Source organism: Camelus ferus, chromosome 11 (assembly GCF_009834535.1).
Source record: "Camelus ferus isolate YT-003-E chromosome 11, BCGSAC_Cfer_1.0, whole genome shotgun sequence".
Taxonomy (NCBI): domain Eukaryota; kingdom Metazoa; phylum Chordata; class Mammalia; order Artiodactyla; family Camelidae; genus Camelus; species Camelus ferus.
The window spans coordinates 60,795,725-60,819,301 of record NC_045706.1 but is presented as its reverse complement, the minus strand read 5'-3'; the positions used below and the strand labels follow the sequence as shown (position 1 = coordinate 60,819,301).

The 23,577-nt window shown below is 34.8% G+C and overlaps 1 protein-coding gene across 3 annotated transcripts in view; it reads right to left on the bottom strand.

The window, feature by feature from the left end:
- MAPK8 (mitogen-activated protein kinase 8) overlaps positions 1 to 23,577 on the bottom strand; it is a 92,251-nt gene that overhangs the window by 23,046 nt on the left and 45,628 nt on the right. For all 3 annotated transcript variants that reach the window (XM_032491658.1, XM_032491657.1, XM_032491659.1), the window contains exons 2-5: positions 11,590 to 11,760; positions 7,808 to 7,937; positions 2,749 to 2,807; positions 2,525 to 2,663 (exon numbers count right to left, since the gene is read on the bottom strand). In XM_032491658.1, the coding sequence (XP_032347549.1) occupies positions 2,525 to 2,663; positions 2,749 to 2,807; positions 7,808 to 7,937; positions 11,590 to 11,711 (450 nt within the window). In that variant the 5' untranslated portion in view covers positions 11,712 to 11,760. The remainder of the gene's footprint in view (positions 1 to 2,524; positions 2,664 to 2,748; positions 2,808 to 7,807; positions 7,938 to 11,589; positions 11,761 to 23,577) is intronic.

The window sequence follows — 23,577 nt, the reverse complement described above, 5'->3', positions numbered from 1 at the left end:
CTTTCCCTTAAGATTAAGAATAAAACAAAGATGCTCACCTTTGCCACTTTTATTCAACATTTTACTTCAAGTTCTAGCCAGAAAAACTAGGCAAAAAACAAACAAACAAAAAAACCCCCAAAAAACCAAAGCAACAACAAAAGGCACCCAAATTGGAAAGGAAGAAATAAAACTATTGTGCAGATGATGTAATCATATATAGAGAAAACTGTAGGGAAAAAAAAAAAAACAAAAAAACAACCCTAATAGGATAAACTGAGCAGAGGTGCAGGATATGAGATCAACACACAAAAATCTGTTCTGTTTCTATATAACAGAAACGAACAATCTGAAAAGGAAATTAAGAAAACAATTCCACTTATAATACCTTCCAAAAGAACAAAATACCTAGGAGAAGATTTTAACTAAGGAGGTGAAAAGACGTACACACTAAACACTACAAAACATTGCTGAAAGAAACTAAAGATCTGTTGTAGACTGCACTGTGTACCCCTAGCCCACACCCCAGAGCAAATGTTGAAGCCCCAACCCCCTAATGTGACTGTATTTGGAAACAGGGTCCTTATGGAGATAATTAAGGTTAAATGAGGTCATAAGGGTGGGGCTCCAATACAAAAGAACTGGTGCCCTTACAAAAAGAGAGACACCAGAACTCACTCTCTCCCTGCATGCACAGAGGAAAGGGCATGTGAGGACACAGCAAGAAGGCAGCTATCTCCAATCCAGGAAGAGAGGTCTTCTCAGCAGAAACTGAATTTACAGGCACCTCGATCCTGGACCTCTAACCTCCAAAACTGTGAGAAAATAAATTTATGTTGTTTAAGACACCCAGTCTGTGGTATTTTGTTATGACACCCAAACAGACTCATACAACCTATGTAAATGGAGAGACATCCTGTGTTCATTAGTTGGGATACTAAATATAGTTAACATGGCAAAACTACCCAAGCAATCTACAGAGTCAACAAAATTCTTATTAAAAATTCCAGTGGCCTTTTCTTCAGAAATGGAAAAGCTAATACTCAAACTCATATGGAATCACAAAGGGCTCTGAGTAGTCAAAATGATATTGAGAAAGACTAAAGTGGTGGACTCACATTTCCCCATTTCAAAATTTACTACAAAGCTATAGTAATCAAAATAATGTGGTACTGATATAAGCATGGACACAAAGGCCAATGGAATAGGGAACTAAGAGTCTAGAGGTAAAACCACATGTCTATGGCCAACTGAATTTCAACAGGGGTGCCAAGAGCATTCAATTAGAAAACAACTGTCTCTTTAATAAATGGTGCTGGGACAACTGGATTTCTATAAACAAAAGAATGAAGTTGGCACCTTATTTCACACCATACACAAAAATTAATTCAAAGTGGGTCAAAGACCTACACTTAAGAGATAAAACTATAAACCTCTTAGAAGAAAAACTAAGGATAAATCTTAATGACCTTGGATTTGACAATGGATTCTTACATATGACACTAAAAGCACATGCAATCAAAGAAAAAATAAACTGATTTTCATAAAAATTAAAAGCATTTTTGCATCAAAAGAGATCAAGAAACTGAAAAAACAACATATAAAATAGGAGAAAACATTTACAAATTACATATCTGATTAAGATCTAGTTATCCAGAATATACAAAGAACTCAACAACAAAAAGACAAACAACAAATTAAAAAATGGGGCCAAGGGCTTGAATAGACATTTTCCCCAAGAAGATATATAAATGGCCAACAAACATGAAAAGATACTTAATGTTATTAGAGAAATGCAAGTCAAAAAACCACAAGATACTACTTCATATTCAACTAGGATGGCTAGAATGAAAAAAGACAGTAAGTATTAGCAAAGATTTGAGGAAATTGGAACTTTTTGTGCATTGTTGGTAGGAATGTAAAATGGTGTAGACATTGTAGAAGACAATTTGGTGGTTCCTCAGAAAGTTAAATACGAGCCAGCAATTCCATTCCTAGGTAGATACTCAAAAGAACTGAAAGTAGGAATTTAAACAAATGTTCATAACAGCACTATCCACAAAAGCTAAAAGGTGGAAATAACCCAAATGTCCATAAATGGATGAATGGATAAAGAAAATGTGGCAAATACATACAAAAGAGTATTAATCAGTCATAAAAAGCAATGAACTATTAATACATGCTTCAGCATGGATAAACTTGAAAACACTATGCTCTTAAAGAAATCAGACAGAAAAGGTCATATATTATATGATTCCACTTATATTGAAATAACCAGGAGAGGCAAATCCATGGACACAGAAAGCAGACTGGTATGATGCCAGGGGCTGGGGTGAGAGGGATACGAGGAGTGACTGCTCGATGGGTAGGAGGTTTTCTTTTGGGGCAATAAATATATTTTGAAATTTGCTATTAGTGGTGGTTGCACAATGTTGTGAATACACTAAATATCATTGAATTGAACACTTTAAGATGAATAATTTTACATTTACATGAATTTCACTTCAATGATCAAAAAGAGAATATGATAATTTTTTCTACTAACCCGATGAATAATTCCAGCAGAGTGAAGGTGCTTGATTCCACACAGCATCTGGTAAAGAAGGTAGGACATTCTTTCATGATCTAGTTCCATTTGAATCACTTGACAAAGATTTGCATCCATGAGCTCCATGACTATGTAACTTCATGGGAAAAAAGAGGACAGCTGAAGTACACAGTAACAATCAGAGAGTAATATACTAACAAAATTTTAACTGTCACACTTACACATCTTGAAATTCTTCTAGGGACTTCTGTGGTGTAAAAACATTCAACAGGCCAATTATCTGTGGTAAAAGCAGAGAAATAAAAAAATCAGAAATTGCTTAATAATTTTTTTAGAGGAGCTGCAAATACATAGATTAAGAAAAAAAAACTACCCTCAGTGTAAAAATTTTCTAGTCTTATGTTCTAAGCTCAAGCAATCTTTTTTATTTTATATATTACAACTTTATGGCCAGGGGTTGGGGGCAGGGAGGGAAGCAGAGCACAGAGGATCTTTAGGGCAGTGAAAGTACTCTGAATGATACTATAATGGTAGAAATATGTCACTATACATTTGTCTAAACCCAAGAATGTAAAACCTCAAGAGTGAAACCTAATGTAAATTACGGATTTTGGTGACATGGACGTGTTAATGTAGGTTCCCTGACTATAACAAATGTACCACTCTGTTGGAGATGTCAGTAATGAAGAAGCTATACATGTATGGGGGCAGAGGGTACATGGGATATCCTCTCAGTTCTGCTGTGAACCTAAAACTGCTTTTTAAAAAATAGTCTTAAAACACACACAGGCACACACACACACACACACACACACAAACTATATCAACAGAAGAGCCTCACAAAATCTATTCCATTTATGAACACTCAATTATCAAGGACCTACATTATATAATCCTCTATAATTTGTAAGCAAATCTGAAATACCTTCTGCCAGCTCTTATCCAACTCAGTATTTCTAAATAATCTCAGCCCTTTCGCCTGCTGGTTTTTCATTAATACTGCACTTCCCCAGTTTTCCTCATTTCCAGTCTATTCCACTAGTTCATCCACAGGCATGTGCTCTTTCCTACTATTCTGTCTTAATCCTCCTCCTTTCTCTATCTGTATCCTGTTCCTGGGTGATACTATGTATGTTTTTTTCTCCAAACATCTCTACGTGGGTAACTTGTAAGTAGGCATTAAAAGTCCTTTTTTAGCTTATGAGTCTTAGATTTTCCTTGATACTTCACATGATCTCTCATAAAATAATATAAAATTGAACTCATTATCATTCCTACCCAAATCCCTTACTTTTCCAGAGTGCCTTTTCTTTTACAATAGAAGGTTCAAAGTCTTTTTTGACATTTTTTCAATATTTGCACCGTAATAAATATTTAAAAGGATGTTGCCCACTTTACTGGCAGTTTGAATTTCAGCCTCTTCTTTTCACTCCCTGTGCTACTATACACGTTGAGGATTCTAACATTTCATCTAGGCTGTTCACGCTATAATAACTTCTAACACTTAGTTCCCTAACAACGATTTTCTGCAAATCCAGCTACCATTTTACTGCCTATAATATACGGTAATGAAAAGACCTGATAGTATTACTCACCTTCTCAAAAACTTGATTCTAATAACAACAAAAATTACAACCCCCTCTTGCAGTACATTCAAAGCCCTCCACGACAGGACAGCAACCCACTTCATCTCCTGCTGAGCCCTCTACTAAACTTGATACTTTATCCATACTAAATCAGTTTAAAGAATATCGTTAAAAAAAAAAAAAAACCACAAAGGCCTTTAAACATACTATTCCCTATGTTTGTTATTTACCTACTAAACTCTAACTACTAAAACTTCAAGACAGGCCTCTTTGGAGAGTCTGACAACCCCCTAGTCCTCGACAGAGCTGAATATTCTACTTTGTCCCCACAATATCTTATGTGTTATTATGGCATTTAACACACTATAGCATAGTTTCACTTTCACAACAGCCTCATCCCAACCACACCAAAACCCTTGTTAGAAAGAATTGTGTCTTATTCCCCTTTACAATTCCAGCATATAGGAAAATATCTGACACACATTTCTGAAATGTCTTTTGACAATTATACTTAGAAATGGGAATGCTTTTCTAGGTATACACTTCATGTGGGCAGAATCTAGGTTACTGATTTAAGCATAAAGCTTTGCTTTAGAGGCATTCAGGTATTTGTTCAGTGAATAAATTCGGAAAAATAATTTTCAGATCAGAGAGGTTTTAAACAAATTTGTTTAAGACAGAGGAAGTGATAATAAATATTTAGTTGCTTGAAATGAATTCCTGTCTTCTAACCAGATGAACTGAATACATATACCTGGACACTTGGAGAAATACTAAAACCGTTCTCATTAACATCTGGGAAATCCCAGAGTAGAAGAGAGGTGTTAAAGATGAAAGCCATTTAGACACAGAAAGGTGATGAGTGGTTGCTTAGAGCTGAGGGGGATGGGAGATGGGGGAATGAGAGCTAAAGGAATGGGGCTTCCTTTGAGGTGATGGAAATGTTCTAGAACTGACTGTGGTGACAGTCACACATATCAGTGAATATACTAAAAACCACTGAACTCTACACATTAAACAGGTTAGTTGTATGGTATGTGAATTGTATCTCAATAAAGCTGTTATTAAAAAAGATTAAAATGGACAGCTTCAGCAATTACATTAATTATGTAATCAAGAAAATTACATCAATCATAGACTTACATCAACAAAAGTCAAGGACTGATTAAGTGGGTGGTATATGACTACTTTGAAAGAAGTAAAAATTACTAGAAACATGTAAAATTTTATTTGTTTATTACTTCTGTGAATAAAAATAACAACAAAACAATAACAACAAAGAATAGCAGCAGTAGATCAGGGAAATGCAACCAGATATAATAAAGATTTCAAAAAGGCATTTTTGAAAATGTCACTAGTAACAATATCCTTGTGAACAGGTTGAGGAATTGAGGAGATCTGGGCAACTGTTATAGTGAGACATGTACTTTTTTGCGGTATACCCAAAAGTTGCTAATGAATTAATCCAACTATTATGCAGGCATCCTGAGCAAAACTAAGTGAAGCGAACAAGTGAAAAATCAGAACAAAGAAGAAGAAAGCGATCCCCAACAGTCCAGTAAGAGGAGCCAAAATTCACATGTGAAACTGAATAGGAAGATACAGAAAGTACTAATACTTATTATCTAAAACAAAACAAAACAAACAAAATGAATGGGAAAGACCTGTTAGTAGGTCTGTGACAAAGAATAACTTGCTGAGATAATGTGAGTCAGATGATGACCTGATTTCCAAACAGGATTACAATGTCCACACTTAAGAAGAGATGATATGCCTCAGTCCCTCTCAGAGGATTCAGTCAGACACGCAGTACTGTGTACTAGGTGACAGAGCCAAGTGCATTCAGAAATAAGTGACCAAGTTGAAAAGGAAATTCAAAACCGTCTATGAAAAGAGTGGAAAATGTACAATATGAATGTACTTAGTACCCCTGAACTGTACACTTAAAAATGGTAGACAGTAAGTTTTATCTTATGTGTATTTTACCAGAATTTTTAAAAAAAGAGAGAATAGGAAAAACCAGAGATGTTTAGACCAACGAAGAGATGATTTGAGCAAAACATGAAATTGTTTAACAGCCAAGACATTACAGAAACATCCATCCATGAGGGAGTGGAAAAATCCCATTACCATTCTTCTTTTCCCTATCTCTAGTTCCACATTCATTCACTGAACAATTCACTGAATAAGTATGCTCTGAGCACCTATTCTGTGCCAGCACTCTTCTAGGTGCCAAGGGTATTGCCTAGATGAATTTGCGACACCCACACTAGAGGGTTAATCATGTGAAACAAGCTTTCCATGCCCTCTATTTAGGCGACAGAATCATCTTTCTTTGAAGTCACTTGCCCAAGCTCAGGAGGAGGGTGTCACTGGCCATCACCCTAGTATAAAACCAAGGGAATGCCACCATTATCGCCACAAAACAAGGCACAAGCACTTCTATTCCAGAGCAGGAGCCACCAGCAAAACCCTGACAAGCAACAAGCCTGGTTCCCATGCAGAACAAGAATGGCTGACACACCTTCTTTCCCCATCACTGATTGAGCAATCTTCTCTCTCCTTAAATCTCAGCACTTTTTTCCATTTGCCATAATTTGACAATTAACTTTTACTGCTTTATTACATTTGATGTTTAACTCTTTCTGTATTTATTCTGTCTTCAAAGTAATACTGTAATCTCCCCAAATGAGTAGTCTAATCCTTAACTTCCATGAATGCTTCCCCTTAGGGGCCAACCTAACAACTGCAATACATGGAGGCTTGCACATAACTAGCTCTCAAAATGTGGTAAATTGTGTTATATGCAATCAGAAAGTACAGAGCTCTTCATATCTTATAAACTCCCTTGGACAAACACCACAAAACGTCTCCAATCAGATGCTTTTGGTTTAGTACTTCATAAAACTGTCCCTTTCAGAATTCACTCCTAGTTTGTTTCCTCTTGACTTGGAAAAATCATCCATTAAAATAATCATAAAAGTAAAAGTATGCTTAATTTAAGTTTAAAAAAGTGTAAATGGGATGAAAGTCATATGTTGAAGTCTTTAAAATCATTAGAAAATAGTATTAGGAACGTTTTACTAATTTCACTTAAATATTTTTTTAAAGTTTCTGCTAAACTGCTTTATCCAATAGTATTAAATAACAGTTCCAATGTCGAAGAATAAGGGGAAGGGGGAGGGAGGGTTTAGCTCAAGCACTAGAGCACGTGCTTAGCATGCACGAGATCATGGGTCAATCCCCAGTATCTCTTCTAAAAATAAACAGATAAACCTAATTGCCTCCCTGCTAAAAAAATAAAATAAAATAGAAGTTAAAAAAAAAAAGAATGGGAACAATTTCATCTCTGTGCTAAGGCTTCAGTTTTTGGAAATGTCAGCTTAATAGAAAACAAAAAGCAGAAGATGAGATCAAGCCTAAATAAAGTTCTAAAACACCTCCCTCTTTAAAGATCCTTTTGCAAATTAAACGTCAGAAATTTATACAATCTAAATTTCAGAAGCCATTTTTCTTCTGACATAATTTAATAAAGTTGAGAAAAATTTCACAATGTAGATATCCCTTTAAGCAATGTTTCAATCCAAAGGAACAATTTAAAGTACCTATTTTAAAAGTTTTTTGTTATCAATGTATTCATGAACAAATCTTGATTTCATTTATACTTAAGAAATTTTCTACAGTGTTCACTTACATTTTTGTGATTTACACATTTCATAAGAACTAGCTCTCTGTAAGCACGCTTAGCATGAGTTTGATTCTGAAATGGCCGGCTTAGCTTCTTGATTGCAACGTTTCTTTCAAGAATGGCATCATACGCTGCACTGTAATAAGAAATTCAAACAACAACAAAAAACTTATAAAAATCTGCAAAACTGAATTTATGAAACATTCATGTAGATTCCTCACTTTCTCCAAAGATAAATGCAAATGAATCAATTTCCAGACTTTGATGCTCAACATGTTTTTTCTAGACCTATTACAGCATATTCCAGCAAAGGACAGCATTGTTACCTGTTTCTTAATATTAAAAGTAAAAAATTGACCGTGAAGAAAGAGACTGTTTACTGGGTGTCGTCCAAGACCACCTAGCATACAATGGGCACTCAATGCACAAATGTTTAATAAGTATTCAGGTACAACAGATAGCTTAAAGCCTAAATGAATCCTTTTCCTGAAATCTACACCAAGGAAAGACAGGATAAAGAATACATGTGGTCATAAGTTCTACTCAAAATACTTGCTGAAGAACTCTACATTAAGTACCTCACCTTCTCCTCTTTAGACACAACAAAATGAATATAGAAAGAGGAAGGCACATATAGAGGCATCTATATGAAAGATTATTGTTTTAAAAAGTAAACACTTAAAATTTGCTTTGGAGGAGAAATTAAAAATCAAGGTATTTATAAACATAAATGCTAGATTTCAGGACATTAGAAGTGGCTTCATAACTATTAATGAAACACCTATAATTCTGTGAAATATAACACTATACTCATTACCCTTCACATCTTCCTTTACTGTATGACACTGACTAAATGGCACTTCGCAAATGACAGGTGAGAGAAAGTAAAGCACAAGTAAGGTAAAGTGTCTTAAAATTATACACTATCATGATTGAAAGAGACTAAAAATCATTTGGATTAATCACTTCCTGTTATAGGGCCAAAGAGGTTAAGTAATTTCCCCAAGGTTAGCCAGAAAATCAAAAGCAAAGCTGAATGAATAAATGGACACATGTACATATTCTATATACAGCATAAATAACCATTGCCTGTCTGCATATATATATACATACTCATACCAAAACATACATAAATATTATAATCTTTACTTAGAAAATGCTGTTATTTATAGATAGGTCCTTCCCAAATGAAAAATAAATATTAGGGGTCAGGCAGAATTAGAAGTTTTGACTCAGAAAAAGTATGTTTTATTTTTAAACACTGAATTCACTCCTATTAATTTTTTATCTGCTAAATCAAAGTAATATTTCAAACTCTAAAAGTTCTAAAGTTCAAAAGTATCTAAAAGTTCAAAAGCACTATTTTGTACCCAAGGTAATTAGATTTCTAACTATTAATTCCTAAGTGTGCACAAATTAGAAATACCTGGGGACTCAGAGGCCCCAATCCAGACCCAATGAATCTTACTATCTATAATTGGGGCCAAAATAATGCCTTTTTAAAAAAATTTAAGTTCTTCAGTTGATTCTGATAGTAACCCAACAGTGACGTTTAAAATATTTTTTAATGTTTCTCTATTTCATAGCAATCTTTTATGAAGGAATAAGCAAAAATTTGAAGGCATTTATTCCTTAGGACAGAGGCTGGTTACCTTCCAAAGCAATTAAAAAAAAATTCTGGTACACAAATTTCAAAAAGCACTTACCTGAGGATAAGGGAAAGCACAGAAACCTAATAGATTTTTAAATCCTATTAAATATTTTATAAATATATTCCTCACAACAACACTGTAAATTAGATAGGAAAACAGGCTTTAGAAGAGCTAATTTGTCATGAGTCACAAAGTTAATCATAGAGCTAGAATATGAACCAAGAGTGAGCTATCAAAAGCCTTTCCACATTGACATTACATTATTTTCTTTAAATTTAATTTGTGGTTGGTTAAATGTGATCAGTTAAAATGACCACCAGCCAGCCAATAATGCATTTTTTTGGTATTCTTTTTTATTGCTGTATAGTCAGTTTACAACACTGTGTCAATTTCTGGTGTACAGCATCATGTTTTAGTTATATATATCATACATATATTCATTTTCATATTCTTTTTCATTGTAGGTTACTACAAGATATTGAATATAACTCCCCATGCTATACAGTATAAACTTGTTGTTCATCTATTTTATATACAGTAGTTAGTATTTGCAAATCTTGAACTCCCAGTTTACCCCTTCCCATCCCCTTTACCCCCAGATAACCATAATTTTGTTCTCTATGTCTATGAGTCTGTTTCTGTTTTGTAAATAAGTTCATTTATCTTTTTTTTTTTTACAATTCCACATATAAGAAATATCACATGGTATTTTTCTTTCTCGTTCTGGCTTACTTCACTTAGAATGACGATCTCTAGATCCATACATGTTGCTGCAAATGGCATTATTTTATTCTTTTTTATCAGTCAGCCAGTAATACTTTATAAAATAACCCAGCTTCTGTAATTTGTTATAGTATAAATTATTTTAAGAATACATAAAAGAATAAAAATAGAATACATAAAAGAAAAAAAAGTTCCCATTACACAAATTTGCTTGATTCTAATATTTTTATCATATTTGCTCTGAATTTTTAAAAAAATAAATATATTATTTTAGGTTTTAAAGTCCCCTTCTTTCTCTTTATTCTCAGAAGTAAGTACTATCTTGAGTTAGGTGTTTATGAATGTTTTTACACTTTTCTACATGTATATGCATACATAAATATATGGCATTGTTTTCCATATTCTAAATAATATATGTGGTATAATCATGTGTGTATATTATACATCTTGCTTTTACACTCAGAATTACACTTCTGATTATCCTTGTTGATATATATAACTCGTTAATTTTAAATATTGTATAGTATTTTGCTGTATGACTATTTTTTACTCTCTTACTAATGGATTTGATGCTGTTACCAATTTTTTGCTATTATAAATTGTATAGCAAAAAACAGCCCTTTGCAGGTCTCTTTCTACATATGTGCAGAAGTTGTATGCAAGAGTTTTTCTAGAAACTGGGAGAACTGCAGGGATATAAACACTTACGATTTTTTAATGGATCCCAAAACAAATCTGGTTCAAAAAGAGGTAATAAAAATATAATTATGCTTGAGTGAGGCTTAGAATTCCCTAAAACACTAGCTTATTATGCTAACTTAGTGATCTAAAATCATTAACAGAACTGTCCCAAAGAGCATTTTGATTTTCAGTTTATAAGGAATTATGCTGATCCATAAAGCCTAGGCCTTTTGCAGAAATTAGCTTGTAAATCAATTTTAAAGATACATAGGAGTTTTGAAACAAATATAGAGATACTAGCTGACTTCATTCCCCAGCGTAAAGTAAGATTTATGAAATTCCAGAATTTTGTTGCAGTGTAAAAGTGATGATTAAGTGAAGCTTCTTATTAAACAATTAGCTATGGGAAGAGATGTAGACATGGAATTACCAAGCATGCCACTTACTCTTTTCTGATAGGTATTTGTCTTTATATGCTTATGATCAAGTATTTAATCATAATTTATACTTATCGATGACAGTGCTGATTTTAAAAGTTATGTTTTATGAATAATGAAAAGGTCATCAATCTCAGAACAAAACAACTTACCATGCTATGGCTTTAATTTAAATTTTATAGGTTTGATTAAATTTTTTGAAGCAAGCTAGATATTTACCAAGGAATCTACACTGTGAGAGTAGAAAACAGAGCAGTTAATGATTCTTTGCCTATTTTTAGAAACAAAAACTTACCACACTATTCCTTGAGCTCCTGAGCCTATAGGTTTTAAATTCTGATACCGTTTCAGGACTGTGAACGTAGAATCTCCAATCTCTACACTATAAAAATTGCTGTCACGCTTGCTTCTACTCATGGTGGCATGCAATTAATTTAATGGCTTCATCCAAAAATTCACTGAGAAGCTGCAAAATATAACAAAATGTGACATTAACAAAATGAATTTGTTTAATCTTAACATTCAAGTCACCACTCTGTTCACAGATTGCTAGATCATGTTTAAAAAAAGCTGCTTCATTAGAAAACACAATTAGAAAGAAAAAAAATCACAGAGCCTGGTTAGCGCACCTGTTATACTTAAGGAAACAACTGGTGGTTTATAAAAGAAAAGAAAAAAGCAAATAATTATAACTAAACTTGTTTTAAGGTTACTTCCACAGTTTAAAACTTTAAACCAGTCCTTTTCATATGTTTATTATAGAGTACTGAAATCTTAATTTTTGTAAGTGATAGGCTAGTGAGCTGGTTATCACGTTATCACCCCTACCTAACAAACTAACAAACACAGAGCCGCACAGTCTGTCATTATAACATAGCCCCTGACCCACAACAGCAACTTCTGGGTGCAATGCATATGCTGAAAGATATGAGAATCAGGGTAGCAAACAAAAGATATAAAGATACAAGATAAAGTTATTTAAAAAATAAAATGTAAGAATGAGAGAAGCATTTAGTATATTAGGATATCAAAACAATACTGTTCTGAACTGTTTGGGGCATTATAACCATGACCTAAGTCCTGACCACAGTTTTTTTTTTTTTTTTTTTTTTTTTTTTTTTTTTACCATTTGTATGATTATAAGCCAAGGGAGTCTTTTTCTACCCATCTGAATATTGGTTAGTGACAAATCTATTATCCATCCTTACTAGACAAAAGTGGCCTATTCCAAAATGCATGCAAGACAGCTCCGGCTACTCTCCACATCCTGCAATAACAGAGAAACCAGTTAGGTCTAAAGAACTACTGCTTTTGTGTGTGTGTGGTTGTAAGACAAGGCTGACAACAACAACAACAAACCCAAATCCTGGTAAGACTTACAATGCAGAGATTTAATCCAACAAATATTAAGTGCTTACCATGTGCCAGGCACTGTGCTATGCCCAGGGGCCAGACTATGTAGAGGCCCATAAACTGGATTCTAACAGTGGAATTCTTAGGCTAGGATAGATGTCACTGGAAAGTACAGAACAAGAGAGTGCCTTGACTAGATACCTAGCTGCTAGCTGGGCATACTGCAAGAGGAGGGGGAACAAGAGTTGGAAGAAGAAAACTAGTGAGCTATTGAACTGCATTTCCAAATGAAATAAAAGTAAAATTAGTAAGAAGTCCTAGGTATGTAAAGTTAAAAGTAAACAAAAACTAAACCAAAAAGTTCAAACAATGTAGGTTTTAAAAGAGAAGATAAATAAATTGGAAGTAACTGAAGAGGTAGAGAAAAGATTTGGATAAATTAAAGACCCAGAGAAACAGTTTCAGAATCAATAACTAAACTAGTCATGTAATTAACTCCAGAGAGGACTGAGTAAGTCTCATTAACTCTGCCTAAGTTGACAGACCGTATGCTTTAAAAAAAAAAAAAAGTGTAGTAATGATGTAAACACTCAGCTATGCTCATAGGATGATCAAATACAGGTACTGTCAACCAGACCAATTTCCCACCTTAACTTGGATTCCCTCTTGCCTACCAGCGTAGGAAAAAGGGAAGAAGAGAAGTGGGGTCAGGAAGACAGGAAGTGTTGGGTGTCAGGCCCTTCATCAAATAGTCCATAGATCTGTCCTGGAAACTGGGTCAGCCCAGGGCTTGAAGACAATAATGATGGTCTCCTGTAATCTGCACAAGGCTTAGAGGCTGAGTGCAGATCTGACGGTGCTTGTACCTCAAGTAGTCAAACTGTGTTTGTAGATGAGCTGTCTTAAGCCTTTTTGGAAGACTGGCATTCCGTTCCTTAGGAAGTTAAAGGATCCTCTCAGAGAGAAGGGGGTACTCTGCAGTGCTTCACAGGAGTTTGCTTATTGTTACCAAAGCAGGTAACAAACAGACTGTGTTTTGGTTTCCTAACTTGCTGAAAATCAAAGAAAAAAGCGGAGTAGATCCAGGAATATACTTTCTGCTAAACAATTAACAGCAAGGAAAGGCTTCTCTCTATTCTCAGCATAGCCCAGCAGCAGGCCTGGAGTCCATGGTGCCCACATGAAGTCTGGACAAAGCTGTGGCTCAGCAATGACAGCAACCACAACTCCCCAGGAACAGCGCAGGGGCAGCAGACAGAGGGCCCAAAGTTAAGTTGGCAGCCTCAGCCAATAGCACCTTCTGCAGAGGCCACAGCCACTCCTATGAACAGGAGAGAGAACTCTACTCACTTATGCTCGGTTGTACAATATTTACTGGAGTATCTGAGTCAAACTCTGTGCTCAGTACTATGAACACAATAGTAATTAGCGCTTGGCACTTAACAGAGCTTGTAGTTAAGACAGAAAAGCAATCTTACGCTATTTAGTACACCATCTGATGGTAACTATGGCTGTGATCAGAACAAGGAAGGAAAAGGGCAGGGTGCTACAGAAGCAAGGCTATGCTAGTCCAGGCTCAGGAAAGGATTCCCTTGATATGGAATGTTCAAGCAAGATCTCAGTATTGAATATGTGCTAACCAGGCAGGCAGAGAAGGGAGCTCTCTAGCAGAAGAAATAGTGCAAAGGCCCTAAAAAATTCACCAACTCTGTACCATTTGATTAGTTTTTTTATAAACATATACAACCCTGTAACCACCACCAAATCCTATAACCAGAACCAAAATCATGATATAGAATATTTCCATCACCACAAAATGTTCTGTGTATGGCCAATCCCTGCCCCTACCCTCAACCCCTGGTAACCAATGAACTGCTTAGTTGTGCCTTTTCTAGATCTTCACATAAATGAAATCATAGCATGTCATTTTTGTGTTTGGCTTCTTTCACTGGCCCTAATGCTTTTAAGATTATCTGTGCTGCAGTCATTTTTATTACTGACTGGTTTTCCATTGTGTGAATACACCATTTGGACACTTGGATTGTTCCCAGTTTGGGGGTTGCTATAAATAATGATAGTATAAGCAATCACACATTTTTTTTTTAATCCATCTTTAGTTAATACCTAGGAGTGGGATTTCTGAATCCTATGCTTAATAAAAAACCGCCGAACTGTTTTACAAAGTGGCCATACCATTTGTCATTCCTATTAGCAATACGTAAGAGTTCCACTTGCCCCACAATCTTTTGATTGTCATTAATTTTTCCATATATATATATATATATAAAATAGTATTTCATTGTGGTTTACATTTGTATTTCCTAATAACTAATGATGCTGAGCATCTTTTCCTAGGCTTATATGCTATACATGTATCCTGTGGTAATGTACCTAATTAAAAATGTAACTGTCTTCCTTTTATTGAATGCTTATATTTATATATTCTGGATATATATCCTTTATCAAATGTTCGCAAGTATTTTTCTCCCCATTTGTGGTTTGTCCCACCATTTTCTTTAGTGTCTTTTTTTTTTTTTTTTAAACTTTTTACTTTGAAAAGAACTTTAGAATCACACAGAAGTTGCAAGAATAGTACAGAGTTCCCGGGTATCCTTCACCAAGCTTCACCCAATAACAGTATTTGACATAATCATAGCAGAATTACCAAAATGAGAAAGTTGACACTAGTACAGTACTATTAACCGAACTACAGACTTCACTCAGACTTTATGAGCTTTCACATGCACTGATTCTGTGTATGAATGTGTTTGCATATGCAGTTATACATATGTATATTTATATATGCAAACTTATCACATACACATGTATTAGTGTTATCTCCACCACAATCAGGATACAAAACTGTTTCATCACCCTCAAGAAACTCCTTTGTGCTATCCCTTTATATAATCGCACTCTCTAGCCAACCCTAGCCCTGGCAACTGCGATCCATTTCTATCATGATTTTTTTTTCCTTTAAAAAATGTTATATAAATGGAATCACATACGAGTACTCTTTTGAGACTGCTTTTCTCACTCAGTATAATGTCCTTCAGATCTTCCAAGTTGTTGGTATGACAACAGATTCAGTTCTTCTGCATCCTTATCAACACTTGTTCAAGCCAGTGCTTTTAATTTTAGCCATTCTAGTGTGTGCAGCATCCCATTATGGCTTTAATTTGTATATCTCTAATGGCTAATGATGTTGAACATCTTTTCCTGTGCTTATCTGACATCTGTATACAATCTTCGGTGAAGAATCTGTTCAAGTATTTTGCCCAGTTTCTAACTGGATTGTTTGATTTCCTACTGTTAAGTTCAGAGTTCTTTATATACTCTGGATACAGGTACTTTGTCAGACATATTTTCTCCCCGCTGTGGCTTGTCTTTTCATGCTCTTAACAGTATCTTTCACAGGGTTAAAAACTCTTAATTTTGGTGAAGTCCACGTTACTGATTTTTTTCTTTTACGGATTTTGCTTTTGGTGTAAGAAATCTTTGCCTAGGCCCTAGATTAACAAGATTGTCTTCTATGTTTTCTTATATAAGCTTTATAGTTCTACACTTTACATTTAGATCAATGATCCACTTTTTCTTAATTCTTGTATAGGGTATGAGTTTTAGGACAAGGTTTTTAAAAAAAATTTTGGCAGGGGTTGGGTGGAGGAGATGCTACAGATGTCTTATTGTTCTATTTGTTGTAAATAGCATCCTTTCTCCATTGAATTGCTTTTGCACCTTTGTCAAAATTCATTTGGCTATTCTTCTGTTGAGTCTACTTCTGGTCTTCTTGTTTCATTGATCTACCCCTTGACCAGTAGGTACCACAATGTCTTGAGGGCTAAGTCTTAAAATTGGGTAGTGTGATTCCTCCAAATTTACTACTCTTACTCAAAATTGTTTCCAGTTACTGCACCTTTCCATATAAATTTTAGAATAAACTTGGCTATGTCTATAAAAAATATTGCTAGAATTTTGACAGGAATTGTGTTACTAATGAACTTGAATAGCCACTTTCGAAAAGCAAATGTTTTTAATTCAGATGAAGTACAACTGATCTTTTTTTCTCTTACGGTTTGGCTTGGTACGTCTCATCCAAGAAATAGACCTTTCCAGGGTGACATTTTTTTTCCTATGCTTCTTCTATGAGTTTTATGGTTTTAGCTCTTACATTTAATTGAAATCTATGATCCATTCCAAGTTAATTTTTGGGAATGGCATAAGGTAATGATTAAGGTTTGCTGTTTTTGTATATGGGTGTCCAACTGACTCAGAACCATTTGTCAAAAATACTAGTTTCTTCCATTGAACTGCCTCAGCATTTTTGGAAAAAATCAGATGAACCTAAGTTTGTGCGCCTGTATCTGAACTGTATTCGATTCATTTCATCTATATGTCTATCCTTAAGCCAATAAATACCATGCTGTCTTGATTAATACAGCTTTACAGTAAGTCTAGAAATTAGGCAATGTACATCATTCAACCTTGTTGTTTTTCAAAATTGTTTTAGCTATTCTAGGCCCTCTGCACTTTCATATAAATTTCAGAATTAGCTTGCCAATTTCTACAAAAAAGCCTGTGGAGACACTGATTGGAAATGCACTGAGTAGTAAACATCAATTTGGAGAGAAATGACATTATAATAATTTTGAATTTTCTCATCTATAATATGATACTCCTTTCCATTTATTTGGTTCTCCTTTTAAGTTCTCTTAGCAGCATTTTATAATTTGCAAAACACAGGTCTTGAAAAATTTTGTTCAACTTCTCCATAGTATCATTGATATTTAGATGCTATTGTAAATGTTTTCATGTTTATTGTAATAAAAATTTTAGTTGTTCATTGCCAGTACAAGAAATACAATTAAATTTTTTTTGCATAATAACTTTATACTAAGCTCATTTATTAGTCTTAGTAACCATTTTTTGGTGGATTCTTTGAGATTTTCTACATATACAAGCAGTTTCATTTCTTCATGTCCAATCTGGATGGCTTCCCATTCCTTTCCTTGTCCCACTTCACTGACTGTAACTGCCATACAACCCTGAACAGAAGTGGAAAGAGCAAACATTATTCCCTTATTCTTGATCTTAGGGGGAAAGCATTCAGTCTTTCACCACAAAGTATGATGTAAATCACAGGATTTTACTAAATGCCCTTTAACAGGCTGAGAAAGTTCCCTTCAAGTCCTAGGTTGCTGAGAGTTTTTATCAATAAGAGTATTGAATTTGGTCAAATGATTTTCCTAAATCTACTGAGATAATCATAGTTTTTCTTTCTGAGTAGGTTCATATGATGAAGTACACTGATTGTCAAATGTTAAACCAAACTTGTACTCCTGTAATGAATCCCACTTGGTCAAAAGTATTATCCTTTTTTTTTTTTTCCATAGCACTGACTCAGTTGGCTAAATTTTCATTAAAGGTTTTTCAATCTATTTCTGTGTCAGATACTGGTCTGTAGTTTCTTTCATGTTAAGGGTAAATGTTTACCTCATAAAATGAGTTGGGAAGTATTCCCACTTCTTATTTTCTGAAAGACTGTGTAGAACTGATACTATTTCATCTTGAATGGCTGATACAACGCCTCAGTGAAGCATTCTAGGACAAGAGATTTTTTTGAAGGAAAATTTTAACTGCCAATTTATTTTTTGAAAGTATATATAGGGCTGCTCGGGTTACCTATTTCTTCTTAAATAAGCTTCAGTAATTTGTGTTTTTCAAGGAATTTACTCATCTCATCTAAACTGTCAAATTTAATGTCTAGAGGATCTGCAGTCATGTGTCCTCATTTATTCCTGCTATTGTAATTTGCATCTTCTCTTTTTTTCCTGATGAGTCTGGCTAGAATTTTATCATTATTACTGATCTTTCTAAAAAGCTAAAATTTAATTTCTAATTTTCTTTATTGTTTTGTACTTCTCTATTTCATTGGTTTCTGCTCTTTTTATTCTTTTTTATTTGTTTTGGGATTACTCTTGTCCTTCAGTTTCTTAAAATGGAAACTTAAGAGTACTGATTTGAGAACTGCTTTTTTTTGTATAATATAAGCACTAGATACTATAATTTACCCTTAAAGTACCACTTTATAGCTTCATCTCACAATTTTACTGTCATATCCATATTTAATGATAATAAAAGCAAAAACTTTTGTAGAGTTTAACTTTATGCCAGGTCCTTTTTCAAGTGCTTTATAAATAATCTTAATACTCACAATACTCACAACAGTCCTATGAGGGTTTTCTAACTGTTTATGGCTAGAAAGTAAATTCAGTTACTGTCACTACAACTTGGCTGGAAGTATCAGTTCCATATACTCACTATGTCTGATGTTTCCTTATGTTAAGAAAGGAACTATTGTGTTTCCATTTTACATATGATGAAATTGAGTCTTAGAAAGGTTACTTATGGTTACAAAGTTAGTAAAGAGTAGAGTGAGGATTTGAGTCCTTTATCCATACACTGTATTGAGTCCAACAGAAAACAGGTCTTGGTGCTGAAGAAGATATGAAGGAAGAGAAGTTATAAACACGTTAAGTCTTAAGCATGTTGAGTCTGAGATACTGCCCCAAAACATCCAAGTGGAAATATCAATTTGGTAGCTAGATACAGAACAGGACCTAAGAGGAGAAGCCTGGATAAAAGATATAAATTTAAGAATGGTCATTGTTATTGAAGCAATGAGAAAGAATGATATTACTCAAGAGGATGTAGTAGTAAGAAAAGAAAGGCCTAAGAGTCAGCTTTGTGGATATCCACATTTAATGAGCAATTAGAGAAAGATAAGCCAACAAAGTCAGAGAAGATGTAGCCAGAGACATACATAGAAAATGAAGAGAATATGCTGGAGAAGACAAAGGAAGAGTGTTTTAGGGAAGAGAGTGACCAACAGCATTGACTGCTACAGAAATATCAAAAAGCCATTTGAGTTGAGTGATGTGGTAGAAGCTGGATTAGAATGAACCGAAGTGTGAACAGGGTATGACTTTTTAAAATTTATTTTTATTTTAAGGATACAAATGAATTACTTATTATTTATAACTTAGATGACTGATTTCTTGAATATGTGTAAGCACATTTGACTGTCTTTTATGATTGGATTACTGCATTGTTGATTCTTATATTGTGGTTGGCTTTATTCCTTTGATAACTACATAAGTTTAAAAAGCTAAAGCTCTAATCCGTTCTTAAAAACAATGAAGAGTACATATATGCAAACAAACAAAAGTGCAGTATATTTGTATTTACATGCAATATAATGTGTATGTGCAGTCAAATTACAATAATTCTACCTAATAAAACTGAAAAAAATGTATTTTTATTTATTTTTTAGATGATGAGAATATACATGCCATTTATGTCGTCTAGGATATGATTTTAGAAATAAGTTAAGTGGGTGGAGCTACTTCTTTAGAAAAGTTAAGCAAAGAAGAGGAAATGGATGGAGAAAAGTATATGGTCAAGGGAGGATGATTAGATGTACAATACAATATACAATACAGTGCAGCATGGCATAGCGCACAATATATATAACATAGAGACAACCTCAACACATTCATCTGCTAATAAAAAGGGCCCCAAAGCAGGGGAAGGGTGAGACGAGAGGAGTGAGAGGAAAACTGAGGTTTCAGTTAGCACTACATCTCTGAAAAAGTAGAAAGGAATGGGATCCAGAACACATGTGTGGCCATACAGATGGAGATACTGGTGTAGCAATGCCATCTGAAAATACGTTCAAAGGACTAAGGCAGAAAGAACAATTCCTAAGACAAGGGCATGAGGATACTAGTGAAACTTATGGAGGATGCATTTGGTATACTCTTCTCTCCATGAGGAAGCAGGAAGAGGAAGAGAGTGAGGAGGAAACGGTATGGAGTCTGTTAACTCAGTCCCCTACTCAGGAAGGTCCATTTGTGGACTGAAAAAAAAACTCAAAAACCAAAACCAAAAACAAAAAAACAAAAACAAAAAAAAGCAAAGGAACTATAGTTTTAGAATTTAGATGTGACTGGTTATAAGGCTCACAGGAATAAGAGAAAAGACATTATCATGCCATTCAGTAGATGAGTAACTGAGGCACAAAGGGGTTAACATGCAACATAATGTCATGGACATATTGAGTCAGGTTTCAAAATACTCCTCTGCAAGAACACTACACTCATGTCAACATGGCTAAATGATCATCCCCTAAAGCTCTCATGCACCGGATTTGCTCATTTAACTTTTTTTTGGTGGGGGGGGGGGATATTTTCACCTCTTTTTTGTATCTACCCAAATTCTGTGTAACAAAGACTGGCTTAAATATGATCTTCATGAAGCCTTTTCCAGCTTGAATCTAATTTCTCATCAAAACTACCTTGCTATATATTTAGATATGCAGATTTTACTATCAGACTGTGGTCTTTTTGAGGGCAAGGACTGTGTCTCTTACACTTTCAGATTTCCAAAACATGTCAGTTCTTCAAGAGTTAAAATTCAATACATAACTGCTAAAAATGTTAACCAAGAATGTGAATCTTTTTAAAGTAACAAATTACTTAATAAATTGTTCTGTTTATCTTCACCATTGTTTTCCTTCATTAGCAGGGAAAAGAAAGATTGAATAAGATTTTTATGACTCAAGGTCTATTTCTGTAATGTCTATACAAGAAACAAGACTCAACTGCTACCAAGTTGGCCCATTCATAAAATAGTTGGTCTGGTGAGCCTGAATGTAGGGACAAATAAGTTAAACTAAACAATTACAAAAAAATGAACTTAGAGAAAAAAAGAGTGAGTTCAATGCAGCCATACAGCCAGGCCTCAAAGACAATGGAAAATAATTCAGGCAACACAACAAAGCCCAGAATTCAAGACAGCTGTAATCATCGCACATTTTGAGACTAAGTCACTGGGGTGAACTGGAGCAGATCTTTACTTATCTTGCTTTCATGACTACCAGCAAACCCCATCTGTGATGGTTAATTTTATGTGTTAAACAGACTAGGCCACAGGGTACGCAGATATCTGGACAAATTGGTCAAACATTATTCTGCACGTTTCTGTGAGGGTGTTTGGATGACTCTGACATTTAAATCGACAGACTGAGTAAAGCAGATTGCTCTCCCTCATGTGGGCAGGCCACATTCAATCAGCTGAAGGTCTGAATAAAAACAAAAAAGGCTTATTCTCCTTTAAGTAGATGGGAACTCCTGCCTGACTGCCTTCAGACTATATAACTAAAATATTAGCTCTTTCTGAGTCTCGAGCCTGCTGGCCTTCAGGCTAGAACTTACATTATCAGCTCTCCTGGGTCTCAGGCCTTTGGACTTGGACTAGTATTACATCAGCTTTTCTGGGCCTCAAGCATGCTGACTGTAGATCTTGGAATTTGTCAGCCTCCATAACCATGTGAGCTAATTCCTTATAATCCATCCATCCATCCTATAGGTTCTGTTTCTCTGGAAAACCCTGACTAATATAACACCTCACTTTACTCCGAATATTTCTTCCATATAACTCTTGGCTTCTACTATCTCACGGTGGCTGCATGCTGCTTTTTCCTCTTCATCTTCTACTTAGGACTCTGCCTGAACACCAGCTTCTGAGAAATGCCCTTACATGACAAGCCTATCTAAAATGGTACCCTCTAATCATACCCTCTTCTTTCCCCAACTTCATTTTTCTTCAAAGCACTTACCACTACTGACATCTTATTACACACAAATTATCTGTCCTCCTCAAACAGAAGTTCCATGAAAGCACGAACTTTGGTCTGTTCATGATTAAATCACCAGAGCCTAGAATAGTAACTGGCATTCCTTCAGAAAGACTCAAATGCCTGACATTTTCTAATAATAACTTTCGCCAAGTCTTTTAGTAATAAGATTCTCAGGCTTACAAGAGAAGAAAATGTTGATGGCATTCAACCACCACCAGAGACATTTCTTAAAACCACAAATTAGGAATAGCAAATAAGAAGTGTCCCAGATGCATCTTAAAGGGAATTTTATTCATGTTAGTTAATTCTACATAATTACCTTTAGTTTATCTCGCCAGAAATGTAATTATGATGAGAATTTTTAAAAAGTGCTAGGTGTTAGAAGAAAATGATTCCATGACAAACAGGTTTCTGTAATAAAATGTGCCTATTCCCAGCAGGGTGGGGGGGAAGACCTTAATTTCAGTAAATTACACCATGTTTCAGAATCTGTAAACTCAGCAAGATGGGGAGAAAAACAGCATTTCCACTTGATTGTGTTAACCAGATACGACAAATCTAAGTTGAAGACTTGCAAGATTAGTAAAAAGGCTTAACTGTCCAGCTACAAACCTATCATCAATCCCTCAGAAACAGGTTCTGTTTTAAGCTCTATCACATCTTTAAGTTGCCCTTCATTGGATAAGACCTATAGCTTGAGCTATAAAAATCTTTGTTTACTACCAACACATTAACAGCAAGAAAAGCTAGAGATTAAAAACACAAAATTTTTCCCACATAAATCTGTAACATATATTAAGTGTTTCTCCTATCTTCTCCCCCCTCATACCCCATAAAGAGATATATGACTTTCTAGAGTAGTTCAATAACCTACATACGGAAAAAGCTCATGAAGTCACTTAGAAGACTACAGGAATATAGCATGGGTGTCCAACATGTCAACTGGCAGGAGTGATAAAATGACTTGCTTTTTTCCGGCTTGGATTTTTTGATTCACAAATGTTAACAGGGCTAACTATTTAAAGTGTTATTTATTTGTTCCTAAAGGGCTCTCTAACAATTTTAAACTATAACACAGTGAAGTGCTTTGAAGGAAAAAAGTCCTTGAATAATAAATCCAAATGACTTAGAGGAAGAAGACCTCAAAAAACAAGGCACACTAGAACCATTCAGTACAAGAACAAGTCCTAACAGTGCTCAAAAGGCCCCAGCAGTATTACAGCCCTGAGT